The sequence below is a fragment of the Anomaloglossus baeobatrachus genome, chromosome 7 (genome assembly GCF_048569485.1).
Source record: "Anomaloglossus baeobatrachus isolate aAnoBae1 chromosome 7, aAnoBae1.hap1, whole genome shotgun sequence".
Taxonomy (NCBI): domain Eukaryota; kingdom Metazoa; phylum Chordata; class Amphibia; order Anura; family Aromobatidae; genus Anomaloglossus; species Anomaloglossus baeobatrachus.
The window spans coordinates 271,014,787-271,038,128 of NC_134359.1; the positions used below are offsets into that span (position 1 = coordinate 271,014,787).

General features: G+C 46.2%; 4 protein-coding genes and 1 pseudogene across 4 annotated transcripts; 2 read left to right on the plus strand and 3 right to left on the minus strand.

The window, feature by feature from the left end:
* Window positions 1-157: 157 nt before the first annotated feature.
* On the minus strand, window positions 158-469 carry LOC142246226 (histone H4). Its single transcript, XM_075319262.1, has one exon. It carries the CDS (start codon window positions 467-469, stop codon window positions 158-160), a length of 312 nt encoding a protein of 103 aa, XP_075175377.1.
* A 4,717-nt stretch (window positions 470-5,186) lies between these two features.
* Window positions 5,187-5,597, minus strand: LOC142246711 (histone H3-like). Its single transcript, XM_075319770.1, has one exon. The coding sequence runs from the start codon at window positions 5,595-5,597 to the stop codon at window positions 5,187-5,189; it is 411 nt and encodes a 136-aa protein (XP_075175885.1).
* A 7,884-nt stretch (window positions 5,598-13,481) lies between these two features.
* LOC142246712 (high mobility group protein B1 pseudogene) lies at window positions 13,482-18,791 on the plus strand (annotated as a pseudogene).
* A 596-nt stretch (window positions 18,792-19,387) lies between these two features.
* On the plus strand, window positions 19,388-19,792 carry LOC142246228 (histone H2A type 1-like). Its single transcript, XM_075319264.1, has one exon. The coding sequence runs from the start codon at window positions 19,388-19,390 to the stop codon at window positions 19,790-19,792; it is 405 nt and encodes a 134-aa protein (XP_075175379.1).
* A 1,586-nt stretch (window positions 19,793-21,378) lies between these two features.
* LOC142246227 (histone H4) lies at window positions 21,379-21,690 on the minus strand. Its single transcript, XM_075319263.1, has one exon. The coding sequence runs from the start codon at window positions 21,688-21,690 to the stop codon at window positions 21,379-21,381; it is 312 nt and encodes a 103-aa protein (XP_075175378.1).
* Between the last annotated feature and the right edge of the window lie 1,652 nt (window positions 21,691-23,342).

The following is a 23,342-nucleotide window of genomic DNA, read 5'->3' on the forward strand; positions in this document are numbered from 1 at the left end:
TGCAGTGATCGAGCGCAGCGCCGATTTCCCGTCCCTCTCCGCAGCAGCTGTAGCTTCTTCTCAGAATCTGTGAGCGGCTCTTAAAAGAGCCTTTGTGGGTGTTTTTTGTGTTTTTTTTTTTTTTCTTGGGGGGAATGGGGGGGGGGGCGCATAAGCATTAACCCCCGAAGCCGTAGAGAGTGCGGCCCTGGCGCTTCAGCGCGTACACCACGTCCATGGCGGTGACGGTCTTCCTCTTGGCGTGCTCGGTGTAGGTGACGGCGTCACGGATCACATTCTCCAGGAAAACTTTCAGGACTCCGCGAGTCTCTTCGTAGATGAGGCCGGAGATGCGCTTGACGCCTCCTCTGCGGGCGAGACGGCGGATGGCAGGCTTGGTGATGCCCTGGATGTTATCACGGAGCACCTTCCTGTGCCGCTTGGCGCCGCCTTTCCCGAGACCTTTTCCTCCTTTACCGCGACCAGACATCTTCAGAGAATTTAGAACAGAACAAGTGATGAATGGCCGCCGACTCCTAATTTATGTAGAGGATTGTCGGACCAGAAGGAGAACTGAGGAGATGACGCTAGTTTTGCAGAAGGAGAACTCCGCCTTTCCTCTGCTGACTGGTAGAATACGGAACTGTTAAGGAGCTTGAATTTACCGCCCTTTCTGCTTCTGCCATTGTTTTTTTCTAGCCTTTGATATAACTTCTTCCCCTATGACCTCAGGGAGACCTGTTTGGTTACCCATGGGGTGTTTGCAAAACCAGTAATAAATTATTTGGCAAAAAAAAGCGGAGAAAAAAGTGGGGCATCTTAATAATACGATATCTTATAATATTTATTTGGGTACAAAAACCATATGAGATACAAATATGTAAAAAAGAGGAAAAGATGACAGATGCAATAGACTTTTGGCAAAGGAAAACCCCTAAGGAGCTGTGTAATTACATATCGGTAAGTACCACCCTGCTGACAAAGTCATAACAATTGTAGTCACAACCATGTAACTAGTCATTCCATCAAATAATAACTATTGACATATAAAGTGCTACAATGCAGGAGGAATTTTTTTGCGATAAAACAGGGATTACATACTAAATTAAAATAGAGTTTAAATCAATGCAGGGATAAATAGCCAGCAATGCAAGGGTCTGGATCTGGCAATAAAAACCCTACAAACCTATATAATTACGTGAATGGTATATAGGTAAGTACTACCCTGCTAAAAATAAGGTATAACAATTGTAGTCACACCATGCAGTCATTCCATCAAATAATAATTATTGACATACAAAGTGCTACCATGCTGGAGGAATTTTTGCAAAAAATCCCAAGATTACATACCAAAACAGAATAGAATGTAAATCAATGCAGGGGTCTGGAGTCCCACAGGAGAGGTAACCGCATTTTCCGTGTCACAGAGCAGGCTTCATCAGACCAGAAGTGAGGGAAGTTGGTTTTTTTTGTTTTGGTATGTAATCCCTGTTTTTTTGCAAAAACATATCCTCCTGCATCGTAGCACTATATATGACAATCAATTCTTATTATATGATGGAATGACTACAAGGTTGTGACTACAATTGTTAGAATTGTTTTTATGTGTTTTTTTTTTAGCAGGGTAGTACCTATGTACCATTCATGTAATTATATAGGTTTGTAGGGGTTTTGTTGCCAGATCCAGACCCTTGCATTGCTGGATATTTATCACTGCATTGATTTAAACTCTATTTTGATTTAGTATGTAATCCCTGTTTTATCGCAAAAAAATTCCTCCTGCATTGTAGCACTTTATATGTCAATCATTATTACATGAAATTACTTTATGGTTGTAACTACAATTCTTATGACTTAGTCAGCAGTGTATTACTTACCCATATATAATTACACAGGTCTTTAGGGGGTTTTACCAGACTGAATGTCATTTTTTCCATATTTATATTTCTTATGCTTTTTGTACCGAAATAAATATTTGTCATTGTTTTGCATGATACCCCACTTGTTTCTTCGGTGCTATCATTAGAAATAGAAGCTCCGGCCTGGAGAGCCGCAGCCAGTCCAGACATTGGGTGGGATCGTTATGCGACCACAGGGCCGGCTCCAGGTTTTTGTGGGCCCCGGGCGGAAGAGTCCCAGTAGGCCCCATCCACACACAGACACCGATACGAACACGTACATATACATATTTAAAGACAAACTCACAAAAATACATATAAACAGACAAATCTATACAGTCATATACACTTACAGACAGACACACACACACACACAAACACAAGTCTGCTGCATACAGACAGACACACACACACAAGTCTGCTACATACAGACAGACAAACACACACAACTCTGCTACATACAGACAAACACACACAACTCAGCTACATACAGACAAACACACACAACTCTGCTACATACAGACAAACACACACAACTCTGCTACAAACAGACAAACACACACAACTCTGCTAGATACAGACAAACACACACAACTCTGCTACATACAAACACACACAACTCTGCTACATACAGACAAACACACACAACTCTGCTACGTACAGACAAACACACACACAACTCTGCTACATACAAACACACACACAACTCTGCTACATACAGACAAACACACACAACTCTGCTACATACAGACAAACACACACAACTCTGCTACATACAGACAAACACACACAACTCTGCTACATACAAACACACACACACACAACTCTGCTACATACAAACACACACACAACTCTGCTACATACAGACAAACACACACAACTCTGCTACATACAGACAAACACACACAACTCTGCTACATACAAACACACACAACTCTGCTACATACAGACAAACACATACAACTCTGCTACATACAGACAAACACACACAACTCTGCTACATACAGACAAACACACACAACTCTGCTACATACAGACAAACACACACAACTCTGCTACATACAGACAAACACACACAACTCTGCTACATACAAACACACACAACTCTGCTACATACAGACAAACACATACAACTCTGCTACATACAGACAAACACACACAACTCTGCTACATACAGACAAACACACACAACTCTGCTACATACAGACAAACACACACAACTCTACTACATACAGACAAACACACAACTCTGCTACATACAAACACATACAACTCTGCTACATACAGACAAACACATACAACTCTGCTACATACAGACAAACACACACAACTCTGCTACATACAGACAAACACACACAACTCTGCTACATACAGACAAACACACACAACTCTACTACATACAGACAAACACACAACTCTGCTACATACAAACACATACAACTCTGCTACATACAGACAAACACATACACAACTCTGCTACATACAGACAAACACACACAACTCTGCTACATACAGACAAACACACACAACTCTGCTACATACAGACAAACACATACACAACTCTGCTACATACAGACAAACACATACACAACTCTGCTACATACAGACAAACACACACAACTCTACTACATACAGACAAACACATACAACTCTGCTACATACAGACAAACACATACAACTCTGCTACATACAGACAAACACATACAACTCTGCTACATACAGACAAACACATACAACTCTGCTACATACAGACAAACACACACAACTCTGCTACATTCAGACAAATGCACACAACTCTGCTGCTCTGTGGGGCCCACACCCGCGGCTCGGCGGGGACAGCACCCGCGGCAGCACCCGCGGCTCGGCGGGGCCCACATCCGCGGCTCGGCAGTACAGCACCCGCAGCAGCACCCGCGGCTCGGCGGGGCCCACACCCGCGGCTCGGCGGGGACAGCACCCGCGGCAGCACCCGCGGCTCGGCGGGGCCCACACCCGCGGCTCGGCGGCGACAGCACCCGCGGCTCGGCGGGGCCCACACCCGCAGCTCGGCGGCGACAGCACCCGCGGCTCGGCGGGGCCCACACCCGCAGCTCGGCGGCGACAGCACCTGCGGCTCGGCGGGGCCCACACCCGCGGCTCGGCGGGGCCCACACCCGCGGCTCGGCGGGGACAGCACCCGCGGCAGCACCCGCAGCTCGGCGGGGCCCACACCCGCGGCTCGGTGGGTACAGCACCCGCGGAATCGGCGGGGGGGATTGGCAAGGGCCAGGGCATACATCTGGGGGGTTAGAAGCAGCTCACCGGGGCCCATAATGGGGAGGCGGGGAGGGCACTTACCCGATTAGGTCACGGTGGAGAGGGGGCCCACACAGCGCCGGACAGAAGCTCGCCTCCTTCATCTGTGGGACTGAGAAGGCGGTAGCTCCGCCCACAGATGAAATTCAAACCAGGATGTCTGCGCGCCTTAAAGTGACGGCGCCGCAGATTGCTGCCGAGGACTGCGGTCCCCGGAACTCGGCCAGGGACCGCAGAACTGTAAAGGCGAGTGGGCCCCGGCCAAGGGACAGGAGAACTGACGAGGCCGAGTGGGCCCCCCCGGCTCTCCAGGGCCCCGGCATTTGCCCGGGTTTGCCGGGTGCTGACGCCGGCCCTGTGCGACCATATGATTTTTCTGTAAGTGTGGGAACTGCTCAGAACACCAGAGAAAACCCTGCTGCCTGTATATGAGGAGAGGGGCCGGTAATAGTACGCCCGACGAATGTCCCCCGAAACAGCGACAACCAGAACCCAATACATGTGGTTCCTCCTTCATATAACCCCTTAGTGGCCGTGTGTCGACAGATTATCTCTACAGAGCCCCGAATACTTAAAACAAAACGACTCCGAGCAAAATATCAGGAACATGTGAAGGATCAGCTCTTCAAAGTGAACTTGGTGGTGGTGATAAGACGGATATTGAGATGATCGGAACAGATCTAAGCTGTAGACCGCTATGTACCTGCACACACGGGCGGTCACCTACAGCTGCATTAATGGGTGACATTTACTTTATCACTCACTGCTCGCACGTGTCTGATCTCAGTGATATGGACCAAGATCAATCCGATTATTTCACGCTTTGCCTTCCAGCTCCGCAGTAATCGCGGAAATGGAGGATGGTTGTAGATAGTTACCGACATTACTATATAAACAGACTGGTGCAGACACTAGTAGGAAACATTAGAGGATATAAGCGGCAGCAGCTCTGATGAGGAGGATGTGGTGGCTCTGAGAAGAGCCTTTGTGTTGTACTCGGGGTGCAGGACAGATCTAAGCCCTCTCCCCACGGATGCGGCGGGCCAGCTGGATGTCTTTGGGCATGATGGTGACCCTCTTAGCGTGGATGGCGCACAGATTTGTGTCCTCAAGCAGCCCCACCAGATAAGCCTCGCTGGCCTCCTGCAGGGCCATGACGGCCGAGCTCTGGAAGCGGAGATCGGTCTTGAAGTCCTGGGCGATTTCTCTTACCAGGCGCTGGAAGGGAAGCTTACGGATCAGCAGCTCAGTGGATTTCTGGTGCCGGCGGATCTCACGGAGAGCGACTGTGCCTGGCCGGTAGCGGTGAGGCTTCTTCACTCCGCCGGTGGCGGGAGCGCTCTTCCTGGCGGCCTTAGTGGCCAGCTGCTTGCGGGGAGCTTTCCCTCCGGTGGATTTCCGAGCGGTCTGCTTATTTCTGGCCATAGCTCAGTGTAGAGGAGAGAACAGATGTGATGAGGAGCAGCGCAGAGAGCAGATTTATACTCTGCTGCTCGTTTTCCCGCTTCATGTAGGATACCCCATTGGATATTTCAGAAAATAACAGGAGCCGCTAATAGGGTGTGATGTCCGCGACCAATCATTGCTCACAGGAGGCGGAGCCTGAGGGCTAGTAATCCCGCCCTACAGATGCAGTGGGGTTTCTGCAGCTCCCCCTTTTGGGTAGTGTCTGTATCAGAGCAGCGGGTGTTACAGGAGCCGCCGATGTGCCTGTGTATATTCCCGCAGAGCTGTACAGCGCCGCTCCCCCTCCTCCTACACATCCTAACGCGGGTTTCTAGGTTCCCGGCGCCAAAATCTGATGATGCGGGTACATGTGACTTGTAGGCTCCAAGCTGCGCTCACAAGGGAGCAGCGACAGAAGAGCTCATTACACGCGCATCACTCCCGCTGCTGTAAGGGAGCAGCGACAGAAGAGCTCATTACACGCGCATCACTCCCGCTGCTGTGACCTGCAGGAGCGCGGCCGGGGTGTGATCAGCTGCACACGTGATGTGGCGGGAATACAGCGCCAGAGCCGGGGAAATAACCCTCATTATAGTGACACCAGTGTGCGGGATCCTGTAGATGGCGACACTGTGCGGAAGAATGAAAATACAATGTCCGCTCCTGATCACAGCTCTGCCGGGACAAGGTGTTGGCTCTGAAAAGAGCCTTTGTGAGGAAGTATCAGGGCGGCTGCAGCTTATTTCTTAGCTGCGGGCTTCTTGGCTTTCGCCGCCTTCTTAGCCGGACTCTTGGCAGCTTTGGGTTTTGCCGCCTTCTTAGCCGGGCTCTTTGTCACCTTCTTGGGTTTTCAGCGCGGACTTCTTCTTGAGGCTCTTTGCCGCCTTCTTGGCAGCTGCGGGCTTCTTAGCCTTTTTCGGGCTCTTCTTGGCCGCGGTCGGAGCCTTCTTGGGCTTCTTAGGAGATTTGGGCGCTTTCTTTGCTGCAGCGGGTTTCTTGGCCGCAGCTGCTGGCTTCTTCTTGGCCACCTTGTCCTTGGTCTCCTGCTTCTTGTTCAGCTTGAAGGAAAAGCCAGGGAAGGAGTCTTGCGAGGATAATTTGCATATTCCCAGTGCCTTCTGGGATAAGTGAAGAGTCACCGCGAGCTCAAGGAGAACCGGGTTTTGGCCGTTACAGCCGGAAGGAAGACTTCTGAAAGCCAGGGAAGGAGTCTTGCGAGGATAATTTGCATATTCCCAGTGCCTTCTGGGATAAGTGAAGAGTCACCGCGAGCTCAAGGAGAACCGGGTTTTGGCCGTTACAGCCGGAAGGAAGACTTCTGAAAGCCGCGCGCCTAGCGGCGCGCAAATTTTAGCCTGTCTTCTTCATTGTGAGCGTGAGTGAGCAAAGTGTGAGCAAAAGTAAGTGTGAATAGAATTGTTTGTATTTAGTTGTTTAATTACTTAACATTTGTTTAGTGCTATCCCCATTAGAAAATGTGCTCCACTATTGCTAATGCGATCCAGTGTACATCTTGTCTCATGTATGCAGTCCTTGAAAAGCCGTTCGAGGGTGCATACTGTTGTTCGAGATGTGCGCAAGTAGCACGTTTGGAAGCCCAGATACTGGATCTAAATGAGCAGCTGGCAACTCTGAGATGCATTAGCAATATGGAAAGGAGTGTGCTGCTCACTGAGCAGAAGCTTGCTGGGTCAGATGTGGGGGAGGATCGTAGTAGGGAGCGGCAGGACGGTGAGGTAGGTAGCTGGGTGACAGTTAGAAAGGGGGGTAAAGGGAAAAGTGCTAGGGAGGCTAGTCCTGAACTGACACACCCCAATAGGTTTGCAAACTTGGCAGATGAGGGGGATGTCATTACAGGGGTAGCATTGCTGCAGCAAGGCATGACCTCTGAACGCCAGAGGAGTGTCTACTCCAGTAAGGGGGGGAATAGGAGTGCAGGGCAGGCAAGACAGGTACTGGTAGTGGGGGACTCAATTATTAGGGGGACAGATAGGGCAATCTGTCACAAAGACAGGGATCGCCGAACAGTGTGTTGTCTTCCTCGAGTTCGGCACATCGCTGATCGGGTTGACAGATTACTGGGAGGGGCTGGGGAGGACCCAGCGGTCATTGTACATATTGGCACAAATGACAAAGTTAGAGGTAGGTGGAAGGTCCTTAAAGATGATTTCAGGGAATTAGGTTGTAAGCTTAAAGCATGGACCTCAAAGGTGGTATTTTCGGAAATACTACCTGTGCCACGAGCCACACCAGAGAGGCAAAGAGAGATCAGGGAGGTTAACAGGTGGCTCAAGAATTGGTGTAGGAAAGAGGGTTTTGGGTTCCTGGAGAATTGGGCCGACTTTTCAGTTGGCTACAGATTCTATGCTAGGGATGGGCTGCATCTTAATGGGGAGGGTGCAGCTCTGCTGGGGCAGAAAATGGCTAGAAGGTTGGAGGAGTGTTTAAACTAGGAATGGGGGGCGAGGGTATTCACTTTATAGAAGGGGAATGTAGTGCAGATAGTGACCAGGGCACAAGTAATGAAATTGGGGGTGGTACGGGGGGGAAGGGTTAGGACAGTCAATACAGTAAGCAGGAATATAGGTACAGAGTCATACGTAACGTGCATGTACACTAATGCCCGAAGCCTCACAAATAAGGTGGAGGAATTAGAATTAATATTGTTGGAAGAAAATTATGATATAGTGGGGATATCAGAGACATGGCTGGATGAGAGCTATGACTGGGCTGTTAATTTACAGGGTTATAGCCTATTCAGGAATGACCGTACAAATAAGCGAGGGGGAGGTGTGTGTCTATATGTAAAATCATCCTTAAAACCCATCCTGCGTGACAACATATGTGAGGGTACTGAGAATGTAGAGTCCCTATGGGTGGAGATAAGGGGGGGGGAGAATGAATAATAAAATACTGATAGGGGTGTGTTATAAGACGCCGAATATTATGGAAGAGGTAGAGAATCTCCTCATAAAGCAAATTGATAAAGCAGCGAGTCTCGGAGAGGTAATTATTATGGGGGACTTTAACTATCCTGATATAAATTGGGGAACAGAAACTTGCAGTTCCAGCAAAGGAAATAGATTTTTGATAACAATGAAAGATAATTACCTTTCACAAATGGTACAGGACCCCACAAGAGGGGGAGCACTACTAGACCTTGTACTAACCAATAGGCCAGACCGCATATCAAATATACAAGTTGGGGGTTACTTGGGGAATAGTGATCACAAAATAATAAGTTTTCATGTATTCTTTAGTAAGATGTATAGTAGAGGGGCTACAAGGACACTAAACTTCAGGAAAGCAAATTTTAAACGGTTGAGAGATGATCTTAGTGCAATAAACTGGGATGATGTACTAAGTAATAAAAGTACACAAAGCAAATGGGAGACTTTTATGAGCATCCTGAATAGGGCTTGTGCAGAAAATATACCCTATGGGAACAAACATGCTAGAAATAGGAGAAAACCCCTATGGCTAAATAGAGCTGTAAGGGAAGCAATAAAAGAAAAACAGAAAGCCTTAAAAGAATTAAAGAGGGTAGGTAGTGATGAGGCATTATATAATTATAGAAAATTAAATAAAATATGTAAAAAGCAAATTAAGTTAGCTAAGTTTGAGACAGAGAGACTCATTGCGAGAGAAAGTAAAAATAATCCTAAAATATTCTTTAACTACATAAACAGTAAAAAACTGAAAAGCGATAGTGTTGGCCCCCTTAAAAATAGTCTTGGTTAAATGGTGGAAGGGGATGAGGGTAAAGCCAACCTGCTGAATGACTTTTTTTCTACGGTTTTTATACAAGAAAATGCCATGGCAGATGACATGACCAGTGATGCCATAAATTCACCCTTGAATATTACCTGCTTAACCCAGCAGGAAGTACGCCGCCGCCTCGAAATCACTAAGGTTGACAAATCTCCGGGCCCGGATGGCATACACCCCAGAGTACTACAGGAATTGAGTTCTGTGATAGATAGACCATTATTTTTAATCTTCTCAGATTCCTTAATAACAGGGTCGGTACCGCAGGACTGGCGCATAGCAAATGTGGTGCCAATATTCAAAAAGGGGACAAAAACTGAGCCGGGAAATTATAGGCCGGTAAGTTTAACCTCTACGGTTGGTAAAATCCTTGAGGGTTTCTTGAGAGATGCTATACTGGAGTATCTCAAGAAAAATAACCTTATGACAGAGTATCAACATGGGTTTATGAGGGATCGATCCTGTCAAACTAATTTGATCAGCTTCTATGAAGAGGTAAGTTCAAGCCTGGACCAGGGAAATGCAGTGGATGTTGTGTATATGGACTTTTCAAAAGCTTTTGATACGGTGCCACACAAAAGGTTGGTACATAAAATGAGAATAATGGGGATAGGGGAAAATATGTGTAACTGGGTTAAAAACTGGCTCAGTGATAGGAAACAAAGGGTGGTTATTAATGGTACGTACTCGGACTGGGTCTCAGTTCATAGTGGGGTACCACAGGGGTCAGTATTGGGCCCGCTTCTTTTCAACATATTTATAAATGACCTTGTTGGGGGCATGCGGAGTAGAATTTCAATATTTGCAGATGATACTAAACTCTGCAGGGTAATCAATACAGAGGAGGATAATTTTATATTACAGGGAGATTTATGTAAATTGGAGGATTGGGCTGAGAAGTGGCAATTGAAGTTTAATGTAGATAAATGTAAGGTCATGCACTTGGGTAGAGGAAATAACATTTATGATTATGTACTTAATTGTAGAACACTGGGTAAAACAGACACAGAAAAAGACTTGGGTGTATGGGGGGATGGTAAACTTCACTTTAGTGGACAGTGTCAGGCAGCTGCTGCCAGGGCTAATAAAATAATGGGATGTATTAAAAGAGGTATAAGTGTTCATGAAAAAAATATAGTTCTACCTCTGTACAAGTCACTAGTGCGACCGCACGTAGAATACTGTGTACAATTCTGGTCACCGATATATAAGAAGGACATAGCTGAACTGGAGAGGGTGCAAAGAAGAGCGACCAAGATTATTAGAGGAATGGGGGGGCTGCAATACGAAGACAGGTTATTAAACTTGGGGTTATTTAGTCTGGAAAAACGAAGGCTTAGGGGAGATCTAATCACAATGTATAAATATATGAGGGAACAGTACAGAGACCTTTCCAAAGATCTATTTACACCTAGGCCTGCGACTGGAACACGGGGGCATCCGCTACGTCTTGAGGAAAGAAGGTTTAATCATAATCACAGACGAGGATTCTTTACTGTACGAGCAGTGAGACTATGGAATTCTCTGCCGCATGATGTTGTAATGAGTGATTCACTACTAACATTTAAGCAGAGCCTGGATGCCTTTCTTGAAAAATTTAATATAACCAGTTATGTATATTAGATTTTATGACAGGGTATTGATCCAGGGAACTAGTCTGATTGCCGGATGTGGAGTCAGGAAGGAAATTTTTTCCCCATTGGAACTTGTTTGCCACATTGGGGTTTTTTGCCTTCCTCTGGATCAACATGTTAGGCTACGGGTTGAACTAGATGGACTTAGAGTCTCCCTTCAACCTTAAAACTATGATACTATGATACTATGATATGATGAAGGATCCGGAGGCGCCGCTGCCCTTCACCTGGAGCAGGACGCCTTTGGTGACCAGACCCTTGACGCCCAGCTTCACCCGGCTGTTGTTCTTCTCTACATCGTAGCCTCCGGCAGTCAGAAGCTTCTTCAGGGCGGCCAGAGAGACCCCACTGCGCTCCTTAGAGGCGGAAACGGCGTTAACAATCAGCTCGGAGATACTGGGACCGGAGGATTTCTTGCTTTTCTTGGCGGCCCCGGATTTCTTCGGCTGCTTCTTAGATTTGGCGGCCGGTTCGGCGGCAGGAGGAGCGGCGGCTGGTGCGGTCTCTGCCATCGCGTGATGCGGAAATAAACCACAAAAATAATCTTCTGTGAGGAAACCACTGAGGACGGAGCTGGAGGCGTCTGTTCTATATACAGTCTGAGGCCCCCTTCACACGTCCGTGATACACGTGCGTGTTTGGTCCGTTTCCGTATATACCGGAGAAACGGCCAAACGTGCACCAATGTTAATCTATGATTGTGGTCACACGTCCGTTATTTCATTATGTCCGTGTGTGCATGTCCGTGATCCGTATGTGTTTGCGTTTTGCACGGATGCATGTCCGTTATCTGCACGGAGCACGCACACGTGGACACAATGAAAGTCTATGGGTATGTGCACACACGTTAGTAAACACGTATGCATCTACCTATAGTCCGTGTCCGTTTGGTGTTTTTATTTCTAGTGATGTCGGCTATTCTTTCTATTTCTGTGTATGTCGGTCAATCTCCCTGAGTCCGTCGGTCGGTCTCTCTGTCTCTCTGTCGGTCTCTCTGTCTGTCTGTCCCTCTCTCACAGTCTGTCGGTCAGTTTCCCCCCCTCTCTCATACTTACCGTTCCCCGATCTCCGGCGCAGCGCTGCACGGCATTCACACTGCTGCGGCGGCTTTTACTATTTTGAAAAAGCCAGCCGCTCATTAAACAATCTCCTATTCCCTGCTTTCCCCGCCCACCGGCGCCTATGATTGGTTGCAGAGAGACACGCCCCCACACTGAGTGACAGGTGTCACACTGTACCCAATCACAGCAGCCGGTGGACGTGTCTATACTGTGCAGTAAAATAAATAAATAAATAATTAAAAAAAAACGGCGTGCGGTTCCCCCAATTTTAATGCCAACCAGATAAAGCCATACGGCTGAAGGCTGGTATTCTCAGGATGGGGAGCTCCACGTTATGGGGAGCCCCCCACCCTAACAATATCAGTCAGCAGCCGCCCAGAATTGCCGCATACATTATATGCGACAGTTCTGGGGCTGTACCCGGCTCTTCCCGATTTGCCCTGGTGCTTTGGCAAATCGGGGTAATAAGGAGTTATTGGCAGCCCATAGCTGCCAATAAGTCCTAGATTAATCATGTCAGGCGTCTATGAGACACCCTCCATGATTAATCTGTAAATTACAGTAAATAAACACAGCTGAAAGGGGGGAGAAAAGGCGCAAATAGGGTTTTACCCGGTATTAACCGTGTAAGGATGTAGAAAAATACACTCACCTGGAGCGGTTGTGCCAGTCACAACCCCTTGTAAAGCATATGAGTGTCCGCGTGGTTCCAGCAGCAGCCCCGTGAAGACTTAGTGAAAAAAAAGGGCATAGATATATATATATATATATATATATATATATATATATATGTGAGAATCGGGTTTTAGCCGCGCTAAGAAACCACTGTTGCCAGGATGTAGTTTATATTAAAAAACTCTTTCTTTATTACAGCATCCAACGCGTTTCAGAGACATAAGCCGTCTCCTTCTTCAGGGAAAAAGAGAATACATGCATAGTACACAGGCCAGTTACTTATAGAGGAGTTCAATACGCCATGCTACCAGCTATGACGTCAATGCTCTCATGGTAACGGAGTGACTCATAAACACGTGAAAAATACAGAGGAGGAGTATTTGTTACTGAGTACAAAGCATATAACGGAGCATTGAAGGAAATAAATATATAATAAATAAAATATAAATGTAAATGAAACATGGATTTTTAAAAATGGGAGAACATTGACCCAAAAATATACATGAAAAATGTGTGGTGTTTGGTTTTTCAGAGCGCATCCATATGATGACAGGTGCGTGTGCTTATTGTGATTCTCGAACTCAAAAAGTTCACTCTGTTGAGTACTGAGTGATTAGTGCACATCCATGTCTCTGACAACTATTTATTTGTAAGGGAAATAAATATTTCTGAATTCATTGATTCTGTGGAGAGTGTGCATTACGTTTAAGAATTAGAAGCTCAAAATGTTAGAGGAATTCCTGGAAAGCAAAGGTATGTGAAGGGCGCTTGCGCAAAGACACAGAGCAAGTTCCCAATGCCCCGCTCAAAACTCGTGGGGCACAAAAAAACATGGTAACACAAAAGGAACAGGATTGGAGTTTAAACATAATCACCACATATAGCAGTGACAATTTAGCAATAAGGAATATTTTACTGAAACATTGGGGGATTTTGCAGAGTGACCCCTTTCTCAAATCCGTAATACCCTCCACTCCGGGAATTACCTTCAGGCGTGCCCCTACGTTAAAAAATATATTAGCACCAAGCAGATTAAAATCAAAAGCAGCACAGTCCGAATCCCATACTCTAGCAGGCTCATACAGATGTGGTTCTAGTAAATGCCTATGCTGCAAAAGCATTTGCCATGGCAGGACCTCCTTCTACTCCTCCAATGGCGTTGAATCATTTAAAATAAAGGATAGACTGTCATGTCAATCAAGCTATATTGTATACTTAATAGAATGTTCTTGCGGTAAATTGTATGTTGGCAGAACAAGTCAAGCCCTACATAATACATGTATATTTTTGGGTCAATGTTCTCCCATTTTTAAAAATCCATGTTACATTTACATTTATATTTTATTTATTATATATTTATTTCCTTCAATGCTCCGTTATATGCTTTGTACTCAGTAACAAATACTCCTCCTCTGTATTTTTCACGTGTTTATGAGTCACTCCGTTACCATGAGAGCATTGACGTCATAGCTGGTAGCATGGCGTATTGAACTCCTCTATAAGTAACTGGCCTGTGTACTATGCATGTATTCTCTTTTTCCCTGAAGAAGGAGACGGCTTATGTCTCTGAAACGCGTTGGATGCTGTAATAAAGAAAGAGTTTTTTTAATATAAACTACATCCTGGCAACAGTGGTTTCTTAGCGCGGCTAAAACCCGATTCTCACATATATATATATATATATATATATATATATATATATATATATATATATATATATATATATATGCCCTTTTTTTCAGTAAATAAACACACACACACCAGAAAAAATCCTTTATTAGAAATAAAAAACACACACATGTACCCTGGTTCACTACTTTAATCAGCCCCAAAAAGCCCTCCATGTCCGGCGTACTCCAGGATGGTCCAGCGTCGCATCCAGCGCTGCTGCATGGAGGTGACAGGAGCTGCAGAAGACACCGCCGCTCCGGTCACCTCCACGAAGCTAATGAAGACAGCCGTGAGATCAGCTGAGCTGTCACTGAGGTTACCCGCAGCGGGTAACCTCAGTGACAGCTCAGCTGATCTGAGAAGACACATAATTCAACAATTACAGTTATCACCACTATGTAATTGTGTTGAAACTATGGTCTGGGGGCACCAAAGGGTAATTTGGCACAGGGCGCCATTTAGCCTAAGGCCACCCCGCTTATATACAGTCTTCTGGAATGCTGTATATAAGAGCTCACTGGTGGTGGCTGCAGCTCATAAGGGAAAAACCTGGTGACCGGTTCCCTTTAAATGAAGAATTGAGGTACATGAAGATTTTTTTTTATCATATTGTACACAGTTATTACCTTATACCCCTTGATTCAGGGATTTGATCACATTTATACTGTTCAAACCAATCACTCACTCTACAGCACATCACTCCCAATAATATCACTTCAATAAATTGTTTGATTTAATTTTATTTTTACTTATAACTACATTAATTAAAAAAAATTGTTTAAAAGAACTGAGAGTCCTCAGTGGTTGATACCTTTTATGGCTAACTGAAAAGATGGAAATAATTGCAAGCTTTCGAGACTACTCAGGTCTCTTCATCAGGCATGGTATAACACAAAATCTGAAGAGTCACATATTTATACACAACAGGACATAGAAAAGTGCAGTAAAAAAAAAAAAAAAAAAAAAAACAACCAAGTTATATAAAACAGAACTATCACTATGGCAGGGGGGCAAACTGTTGTGGCCATAAATTTTGCTGCAGTTCAGTGTGAAAGTTTTATTGTCCTTTGATAAGGGTCTGGTCCAGGCTGTGACACGCTCGGATGGTCAGAGGAGCACATCTCTTAACTGATGTAAAAAGACATGAATCCATGAGACACATTCATTCCTACTCTGAATGTGTCAAAGGTCATCATAAGTTTGTACTCCCATAGTCTCCTGTCTCTCTGGGACTTGAAGTTTCATTTCAATACCAGCAATTTCATGTCCATGATGCTGTGGTCTGGGTTACAGAAATGTTTGGCCACAGGTAGATCCATCCTTTTTTCTCTAATTGTGTGGCGGTGAGAATTCATCCTTGTCCTGAGCTGTTGTCCTGTCTCCCCTCCCCTAGTTCTGTTTTATATAACTTGGTTGTTTTTTGTTTTTTTTTTTTACTGCACTTTTCTATGTCCTGTTGTGTATAAATATGTGACTCTTCAGATTTTGTGTTATACCATGCCTGATGAAGAGACCTGAGTAGTCTCGAAAGCTTGCAATTATTTCCATCTTTTCAGTTAGCCATTAATAGGTATCAACCACTGAGGACTCTCAGTTCTTTTAAACAATTTTTTTTATCTCTACTGGCTAACGCGGTACAAAGATATATTTTACTTGTACATTAATTAATACATTTAAATATATTTATTTCATCACATATTGAGCAACTATGGGATTGTGGTCCCCATATGGGGAGTTGTTTAAACACACAATTATTGTGTGTTGATATCTGTCCTGTATTCATATTTATGCACCGCATTCATATTTAATACACCTTAATATATTTTGCACTTGTATCAGCCCAATGAACGAGGTCCCTTAAAATTTAGCTACCCTATTTATAGATGGGCTCCTTATGTATATAATTAGGTGAGGTTATTCTTTAATGATTAAAATCCACATTTATCTTACTGTCCCGATGTGAATTTCTCTCACGAGGTTGTGCGCATGTCTGTAGAGTTCAGGACTGCGACTCCCACTCGGCGGCTAATTTTGTTTGCGCTGGTTCCGTTGTCATGTGACTAATGGAACGCAGTTCGCGTCTCACTGCCGCCGAGCGGAAATCACTCTTACATCCTGCAGTTTTTTAGTTCACGGATGATGCGCCATTTAATACCTGTGAGTGTAATTTACACTTCTGGTGGGAAGAGCTGGGATGAGGCGATGACTTCACAATGCGACTCACTCCATCATCTAAAAGCAGAAAAATCCCTGTGTAATCACGGAAATATTAATCACGCATCTGACACCAACTACTGTGCAAACGGCGAAATACTGAGGAAGAAGCGAAGACGCAAAATGCTCAATCCGCACACAGCACAGCTGTATATACTGCACAGCACAGATCAGCAGCTTTATAAGTGTCCATAAGTGTGTACAGCAATGTGTACATGATATACAGCAGTATGCAGCGTTTACATAGCAGGGTATACAGTACATATAGCAATGTGGACAGTGTATACACAGCAGTGTGTACAGTATATAAACTGTATATAGCAGTGTGTACATTGTATTCAGCAGCGTGTAGTGGAAAAGGGCAAGAGAGCTGAGGATAATGAAGACAATTATGAATAGGAGAAGGAAGAGGAAAAATACAAGGAGGATGATGAAAACAAATTAGAGGAGAAAGACGAAGACAGCTCTCTATTTTTTAACAGAACCAAAATCAAATATGTGCGATTTGTTTTTAAAACTGTTATTCCCGTTTTTTTATTCTATTACAAGCTATACAGCGGTGTGTAAGATATATACAGTTACCTGCACAGTGTACATGGCCGGCTTTAGGCATGTGCGACGACGGCCATGCTTCAGGGGGGGGCGCCGCAGAGAGGTAAGAAGTTAATTTCCTGCCTTTGTGCGGGCGGACGGCCGGGTGCCAGCCTCTCTTTACGGGCAGATGGGTGCCAGCATCTCTGTGCGGGCGGCCGGGCGCCTGCCTCTCTGTGCGGGCGCCGGCTGGTTTTCTGTGCGGGTGGCCGACTGCCTGCCTCTCTTTGCGAGCGCCGGCTTCTTGTCTGTGCAGGCGGGCGGGCGGCCGCCTGCCTCTCTGTGCGGGAGGGCGGCCGCTTGTCTATGCCAGCGGCCGGCCGCCTGCCCCTCTGTGCGGGCGCCGGCCGCTTGTCTGTGCGGGCGGGTGGCCGCCTGCCTCTCTGTGCGGGCGCCGGCTGCTTGTCTGTGCGGGGGGCGGCCAGCTGCCTCTCTGCGTGAGCGACCGGCTGCCCCTTTCTGCAGGATATCGGCTGCCCCTCTCTGCGGGTGACCGGCTGCCTCTCTCTGCGGGCGACCGGCTGCCTCTCTCTGCGGGCGGGAGGCCGGTCGCCTGCTTTTCTGCGGGGGTGGGAGGCCGGCCGCCTGCCTCTCTGCGCGGGCGGGAGGCCGGCCGCCTGCCTCTCTGCGGGGGCGGGAGGCCGGCTGCCTCTCTGCGTGAGCGACCGGCTGCCTCTCTCTTCGGGCGACTGGGTGCCTCTCTGCCGGCGACCGGCTGCCTCTCTCTGCAGGCGACCGGCTGCCTCTCTCTGCGGGCGGCCGGCTGGCTGCCTGCCTCTCTGTGCTGGAGGCCGGCTTATAATGTATAATGTATACAGTATATGCTGCAGTGTGTTCATTATCATTATATAAAGCAATGTGTACAATATATACAACAGTGGACAATGTGTACAGCACTGTACAGTGTAGGCACTATTGTGTACAGGATACAGAGCATTATGTATAACATATGCAACAGTGTAATCTATACACACCAGTTTGGACAGTTTTTTTAAGCAGTTTCCAATATATACATCAGCGTGTACAGTATAATTTCCTCCTATGCTTACTTTGTGCAGACTTGCAGAGAAGAGCACAAGGCATTTTCATGATGCTCCTGTGAACTTTGCCGAATTCTCCAAGAAGTGCAACGAACGATGGAAGACTCTGCTAAAGAGAAGAGAAGGTTTGAAGACATGGAGAAAGCTGACACGGTTCATTATCAGAGAAACGTGAGCTTACATGTCACCAAAAAGAGAGAAAAAAATAACTTTAAGGACCCAAATGCAGCCAAGAGACAACCCTCTATTTACTTATTGTTTGCTCCGATTTCCATCCTGAAGTCAAAGGACAGCAGCCAGGTCTGACCATTGGGGACGTTGCAAGGCAAGGAGAGATGTGAACAACATTTCATCAGAGGACCAGATGCCTTACCAGAAGAAAGCATCAAAACTGAAGGAGAAGCAGAAGGATATGGCATTGTATCTGTCTAAAGGCAAACTAGATAGAGAAAAAAAAAACAACATAAAGATGACGATGAAGATCAAGAGGAGGATGATGAGGACGAAGAAAAAGGATAATAAAGAAGAATTAGAGGTGAAAGACGAAGTAAAGAGCTCACCCATTTTTTTTTTAGGATATAAAAACAAACCAAATATAGGAATATATATGATGTGTTTGTTTGTTAAACTCTAGTGTCTATTTTCGTTTATTTGTATTGCAGTGTATGTAGCAGTGTGTATAATATATACAGTTGTCTGCACAGTGTATAGAGCAGTGTGTATAATATATACAGTTGTATGCACAGTGTATGTAGCCGTGTGTATAATATATACAGTTGTCTGCACAGTGTATAGAGCAGTGTGTATAATATATACAGTTGTCTGCACAGTGTATAGAGCAGTGTGTATAATATATACAGTTGTCTGCAAAGTGTATAGAGTATTGTGTATAATATATACAGCTTTCTGTACAGTATATATCTGGGAGTGCCATAGGCTACGCCCGCTGCATCTCATTGGTGTTCCCACAAGTCTGCGCTCCACTGGCAACTTCAGATCCATCCAATGGTGAGAAGGGAGGGCGGGGCAGCACCTGATAAAAGCGAATGAGGAGAGACAAGTCATCACAAGAGAATTGGTTTTTTCTTTGAGCTGTTGGAGAGAAGATCAGAGCGATGTCTGGACGCGGCAAACAAGGAGGCAAAGTCCGAGCTAAGGCGAAGACCCGCTCATCCCGGGCAGGACTGCAGTTCCCAGTCGGTCGTGTGCACAGGCTCCTCCGCAAGGGCAATTACGCCGAGAGAGTGGGCGCCGGCGCTCCGGTCTACCTGGCCGCTGTGCTCGAGTATCTGACTGCTGAGATCCTGGAATTGGCCGGCAATGCTGCCCGGGACAACAAGAAGACCCGCATCATCCCCCGTCACCTGCAGCTGGCTGTGCGCAATGACGAGGAGCTGAACAGGCTGCTGGGTGGGGTGACCATTGCCCAGGGAGGCGTCCTGCCCAACATCCAGGCCGTGCTGCTGCCCAAGAAGACCGAGAGCGGCAAGAAGAGCGAGAGCGGCAAGAAGAGCAAGTGAGCGCCACTCATCCGTCACCTGTCCGTACAACCAAAGGCTCTTCTAAGAGCCACCACATCATCCTCATCAGAGCTGGGGCCGCTGATATCGGCCAATGTCCGCACTTATCGAACTGTCTGATAGAAGCAGAGCACAAGGCGGTGTATAGATATCTGTAGATCTGCACTCCTGTGCTGCGTTTCCTTCAGAGCAGATATTCAGGGCGTGAAATAAATGGGCTGATCTGCTCTAGAGCTGAGATCATATGGTGCTGCTGTTTTATTCTGGACACACAATTCTATAGTGTATATAGCTGCGCTCAGTATTTACAGGGGATGGAGGTTCTTTCCGAGGGCGGTAATTTCTTTGCAGTGAAGTGGAGACGCCAAGCTTTCATACAACTTAGTGCGGCTACAAACAAGCAATTTTACATAAGTCACAAACTTCCCCGCTAATTGGGCCACAATCTTGCGCAGCCGGAACTGTGGACAGAGTGTAGATCTGCCCGATCACCTCGAGTGTTCTCAGAATGTGGGGGTGAACTCGCCGCAACTGTGAGAACACGTGGAGCGAGATCGGACGATACGCGGCCACTAAGGAGTTAATCAGGCAAGAGACTCTTGTACTGGACTATACCCACGGTGTTTTCTGAATTATCAGCCACATGATAGATCAGTGAGAGCTTGCAGCATTCACAGGAGATCGGCAGGCAGCTCACCCCACAGCAGCAGGACAAAGAAGGCAGGAGCACGTCTTACAGAAAAGGAACAGAAGAAACCGTCAGCACTGAGCGGGAATTTCAAATCTGTTGTAGCTCAGAATATATATATATATATAGAACCAAGATTTCATTAAGAGCGCTCATCAGAATTGGAGTTAATCCGGGCAGGGCACACTTGTACCGGCCATGGGTCGGAGCCTGAGGGCACACTTGTACCGGCCATGGGTCGGCGCCTGAGGATGTTTCTCGGTGACTGGCTGTTCACAGATCCGTTGTTAGTTGTGAATTTCCCGCCAAAACCTGCAAATAGGGGAGATAATATTCTGGGGCAGCTCTACAATACTCAGGATACAGCGCAGTCCTGTCCTCCAGACCTGCTGCCCCCGCACACGGTGATCGCTCTGGATGGAAGGTGATCCGCCATTACTGTACTGAATGGTTATTAATCTTCTGTGGCCGCCATTGATCCGAGACTATAGTGCCCAAGACGCGGTGATTACATAGGAGACAAACCCGATACAGTTCGTCTTTCTATCCATCTGCCTCATACAGCGTTATTCCTGGTGAATATTCGCTGTACCCGATCACCCACACGGGTCTGATCCTGAAATAAACAGAATCGTCACATTCATCTCACAGAACCCGGAGCACAGCAGGATATGGACTGTGCCCAGATATATCCATCTTCGGCTATACCACCCCCATCATACACCCCTGTTACATGTATGACCAGCCACATGATAGATCAGTGAGGGGACAGCATTCACCAGGACACAGGAAATCTGCCCTCAGGTCACCCCACTGCAGCAGGACATTGTAGCCTTTCAGGTAGATGTGGGTGGCTCTGAAAAGAGCCTTTGGGTTGTGAGGACAGAATAGAGCAGAATTAACCTCCGAAGCCGTAGAGAGTGCGGCCCTGGCGCTTCAGCGCGTACACCACGTCCATGGCGGTGACGGTCTTCCTCTTGGCGTGCTCGGTGTAGGTGACGGCGTCACGGATCACATTCTCCAGGAAAACTTTCAGGACTCCGCGAGTCTCTTCGTAGATGAGGCCGGAGATGCGCTTGACGCCTCCTCTGCGGGCGAGACGGCGGATGGCGGGCTTGGTGATGCCCTGGATGTTATCACGGAGCACCTTCCTGTGCCGCTTGGCGCCGCCTTTCCCGAGACCTTTTCCTCCTTTACCGCGACCAGACATCTTCAGAAAACTTAGAACAGAACAAGTGATGAGCTGTAACCGACTCCTCCTTTATAAAGAGGATGGTCGGACTAGAAGGAGAACTGAGGAGATGACGCGTGTCCGGAGTGTCTCTTACAGGATGACAATTAGCTCCGCCCTTTCCTCTGCTGATTGGCTGAACTCAGAACTGTTAAGGAGTTTGTATTTCCCTCTGTTTGTGCTTCTTTTTCCGTTTTGGAGGAACAATTTAGGATTCAGAAATACAAATAAATATTTTTTATATGAATATAAAACCACAAGAAATATAGCTCTACGATTTAAAGAAAAAAAATCACTGAGAAAGATCAGATCACTGCTGAAAATGCCGCTGAGCACTAAAACACAACCCACTTTACCATTACTTGCAGAATGCCGGCACCAGTTTTCTTACTACTACTCTCATCATTTGCTATAAACACAATCTGAAACGGGTATATCAGATTACAAAGCTCGAGAAATCATATTAGAAGATTAATTTTTATTCAAGATTTTTTAGTTATGAAGAAATTCCACTGTACAATACCCAGGGACATGGAAGTGGGTCACATTAGTAAAATAGTAATGTCAAAAATTATTGATTACATATTAATCCGGTACAAAAAAATATAACATATCATACTACAGTATAAAGAAATAATTTAAATAAATAGGCCAGTCAAATAAAGTGAATATAGTGACCAGTAATTTTAAGGACCTTAGTACTGTGCACAAAAGTGCTGGTTCAATATTTTGTGAGGAAAGAGTTAACCTTTTTCACTGACTTAGAAAATAATAGAAATTCATTCTCCCTGGCAAGACCGAACCAGACTTATTTGCGTAATAAACTATGAGACCAACTTCAAGGACGCAGAATGTTTTGACTTAAAGACGACTGAAAAAAATTCTTGTTATGGAAAAAGAAACGTCATAGACTGTTATGAGAGTATAAGTCATTATATTAATTTCTCTTGCTGGGAATATGCAATCCACGCCTTAATGAATGTAGATTAATGAATATGTATGCTGCATAGTTACGCCCTAATCAAATCTGTATAACCTTGTAATGTAAACAAAATAATACAGTTTCTATTCGGAGCCGCACGTCTCCTAGCCTTTACGTGTATAACGGTGTCTGCCTGTTTTCATTGAAGGCTAAAGGGAGGGCAGAGGGGGGTCACCGGTACCCTCTCTGCATTCGGACATCGCTGGCAACAGCTGTGACCGTTAGGTCAACCTAACATTATCTGGCGCCCGAACAGGGACCCGTGTTTCTAATCCCAGGATGCAGTGGACTATCTTGCCATTCAGAGGAGGAGTGGACCAGACGTGGGGACCAGAAACACCTGGCCAGGTAAGAGTTGAACCTTATTCTTCTCTTTATGCTCCCCACATCTGATCTCCCCTCTCCTCAACGCGCAAAATGGTACACTGTGAGTAGAAACTGGGTTATTGGCGGGTTTCCACTGAACTCTGAGAGAGCCTTGCCAGCTGATGTTTTCTGTGCCTTGTTTGGTTGTTTGCTTGTTTGTTTCTCTGTGTTTCTCTGCCTCTCCGTGTGTCGCGTGTCTGCTATCCTGCGCTTTACTTCTGTGCTGTTGTCCTTGTTGGTTGTCATAGATCCCATACATCAGTGAGTGTTGAAAGGGAATAGT